Source organism: Penaeus japonicus, unplaced genomic scaffold (genome assembly GCF_977035675.1).
Source record: "Penaeus japonicus unplaced genomic scaffold, GWHDUDI00000001_assembly GWHDUDI00000040, whole genome shotgun sequence".
Lineage (NCBI taxonomy): Eukaryota > Metazoa > Arthropoda > Malacostraca > Decapoda > Penaeidae > Penaeus > Penaeus japonicus.
Window position 1 is genome coordinate 23,762,269 of NW_028234442.1, and position 2,500 is coordinate 23,764,768.

The 2,500-nt window shown below is 39.5% G+C and overlaps 1 protein-coding gene across 3 annotated transcripts in view; it reads left to right on the top strand.

Moving 5' to 3' along the window:
* Positions 1 to 2,500, top strand: part of MESK2 (misexpression suppressor of KSR 2) — a 116,480-nt gene that overhangs the window by 14,668 nt on the left and 99,312 nt on the right. For all 3 annotated transcript variants that reach the window (XM_043010290.2, XM_043010292.2, XM_043010291.2), the window contains exon 2: positions 463 to 534. In XM_043010290.2, the coding sequence (XP_042866224.1) occupies positions 463 to 534 (72 nt within the window). The remainder of the gene's footprint in view (positions 1 to 462; positions 535 to 2,500) is intronic.

The window sequence follows — 2,500 nt, forward strand, 5'->3', positions numbered from 1 at the left end:
CGACCCCATTTTATTTTTTTTTTTTGTCTTATTTTCTTCTTCCTCCCCCAACCCCACCCATCCTCCCTCCCCCCATACAACGCCCTCGATAACCCCTCCCCCCCTTTCTTCTTCCTCCCCCAACCCCACCCATTCCCCCTCCCCCCACAACGCCCCCCTCCCCCCACAACGCCCTCGATAACCCCCCCCCCCCCACCTTTCTCCCCTTCCCCCAACTCGACCCATCCTCCCTCCCCCCCATACAACGCCCTCGATAACCCCCCCCTCCCCTTTCTTCTTCCTCCCCCAACGCCCCCCCTTCCCCCACAACCCCCCCCCTTTTCTTCTTCCTCCCCCAACCCCACCCATCCTCCCTCCCCCCCATACAACTCCCCCCCTTCCCCCCTCCCCCCACAACGCCCCCCCTTCCCCCCTCCCCCCACAACGCCCTCGATAACCCCCCCTCTCTTCTTCCTCCCGCAGAAAGCTCCGTCGGTCCTCCTCCAAGATGCCTTCCTCCGTCGCCCTCTCCGCCGAGCAGGCCTCTCTCTTAGGGTGAGTACCGTGGTTTCCGTTTTTTCGTTTTTTTCGTTTTTTTTTCGTTTTTTCCGTTTTTTTTCGTTTTTTTTTGTTTTTTTTTATTTTTTTTTGTTTTTTCGTTTTTTCCGTTTGTTTACGTTTTTCCGTTTGTTTACGTTTTTTCGTTTTTTTCTTTTTTTTCTTTTTTTTCGTTTTTTCGTTTTTTTTCGTTTTTTTATGATTGATTGCAGAGTTAGTGGATTTTGTTGATTATTATTATTTTTTAGTTTATGTAGGTAGTTTGTGGTTTTGTTTTGTTTTATTCTATTTTATTATTATTATTATTTTTTTATTTTTTTTTTTTTTGGATTTGTCTATTTACGCTTTGGTTTCTTGGTTTGTTTGTGTTTGTTTGTTTTTGTATTTATTTATTATATTATTAGTTTTTTGATTGATTCATTCATCCATTTATTGTTCATTTTATTTGTTTATGAGACTATTTTTTTCCGTATTGATTTTATATTTTTAACATATTTTTTTTAGTCATTTATTGAATGAACTATTTATCTGTCGTGTTTAGGTTCCATTTCTTTTACATTGATGTTATTTAAAAAATACTATGTTATTGTGATGTGGGTGATATTAATTGTGATGAAAGATGATGATGATGATGATGAGGAGGAAGATGATGATTTTGTTGTTTTTGTTATTTCACTATTGCCGTTGTTCTTATTAGTTTTTAAGTGCTGATGAATTTTTAGAGATTATTGTGATTTATGGTGATGGTCATGGTGATGATGGTGATAATGATGATTCATTCTGTATAGTGTGATCTGGTGTATACATACTTTCATTTACATATTGTTTGTTTATTTAAAGTATTGGGGTAAATGGATACCGATGAGAGAGAGATAGAAAGAGAAAGAAAGAGAGAGAGTGTGAGTGTGAGTGTGAGTGTGAGTGTGAGTGTGAGTGTGAGTGTGAGTGAGAAAGAGAGAGAGAAGGTGACAGAGACAGAGACAGAGACAGAGAAAGTCGGACTTTGAAGGAGAGAAAGAAAAGAATCTGGCAATTCGGCGGAACTTTTCTTGCATTGTTCATGGCATGAGGGAAAGTTGGATGATAAGAAGGATAACAGGGAGAAATATGGAATTGGAGAGAAGAGGCAGAGAAGAGGAGAAATCTTGAAGAAGAGGAAAAAGAGAGAGATCATGGAATGACAGAGTGAAAGAAAGAGGGAATGTTGTTAGAGAGAGAGAGAGAGAGAGAGAGAGAGAGAGAGAGAGAGAGAGAGAGAGAGAGAGAGAGAGAGAGAGAGAGAGAGAGAGAGGAGAGAAAGATAGGATCTGAAGGTAAACGTTAAACGACAGAGAGAGAGAGAGAGAGGATATTGGGAGAGATAGATAGGTAAAAAGATAGATTGGTAAAGTTTAGTATCTGAAGGAGATAGTTGAATAGTGAGGATGGTAGAATGCGAAAGGGAGAGAGAGGAGAGAGAAAAGAGAAGAGAGAAGAAAGGAGAAATGAGAGTGGAGAGAAGAGAGAAGAAAGGAGAGATGAGAGAGGAGAAAGGAGAGATGAGAGTGGAGAGAAGAGAAAAGAGAAAGAAGAGAGAGGAGAGATAAATTTTTAAAAGCGATAGACGATGACAGAAAACGAGTAAAATCTCGAATGAAAGAAGAAGAAGAAAAAAAAAAGAGAAGTACGTTTTTCTTTCTTTCTTTCTTTCTTTTTATAATTGGAGGAGATAAAGTTGTGAATAGGTTGAGTGGCGGAATGGAGATTTAGGGAGACTTTTTTTTTTTTTTTTTTTTTTTAAGGGAGAAAGGGAGAGAAAATTGGAACGAGGGAAAGAATAGGGGACAAATTTGGAGCTTGAGGAAAGGAGAGGATTCGATAATTTTTTTTTTTTAAAGGAATGGAAAATGTGAATGGTTATTGTACAGAACGGGATTGAAATAGAATTAGGGAGAATGGAAGAGGAGGAATTTTGGAATTTGAG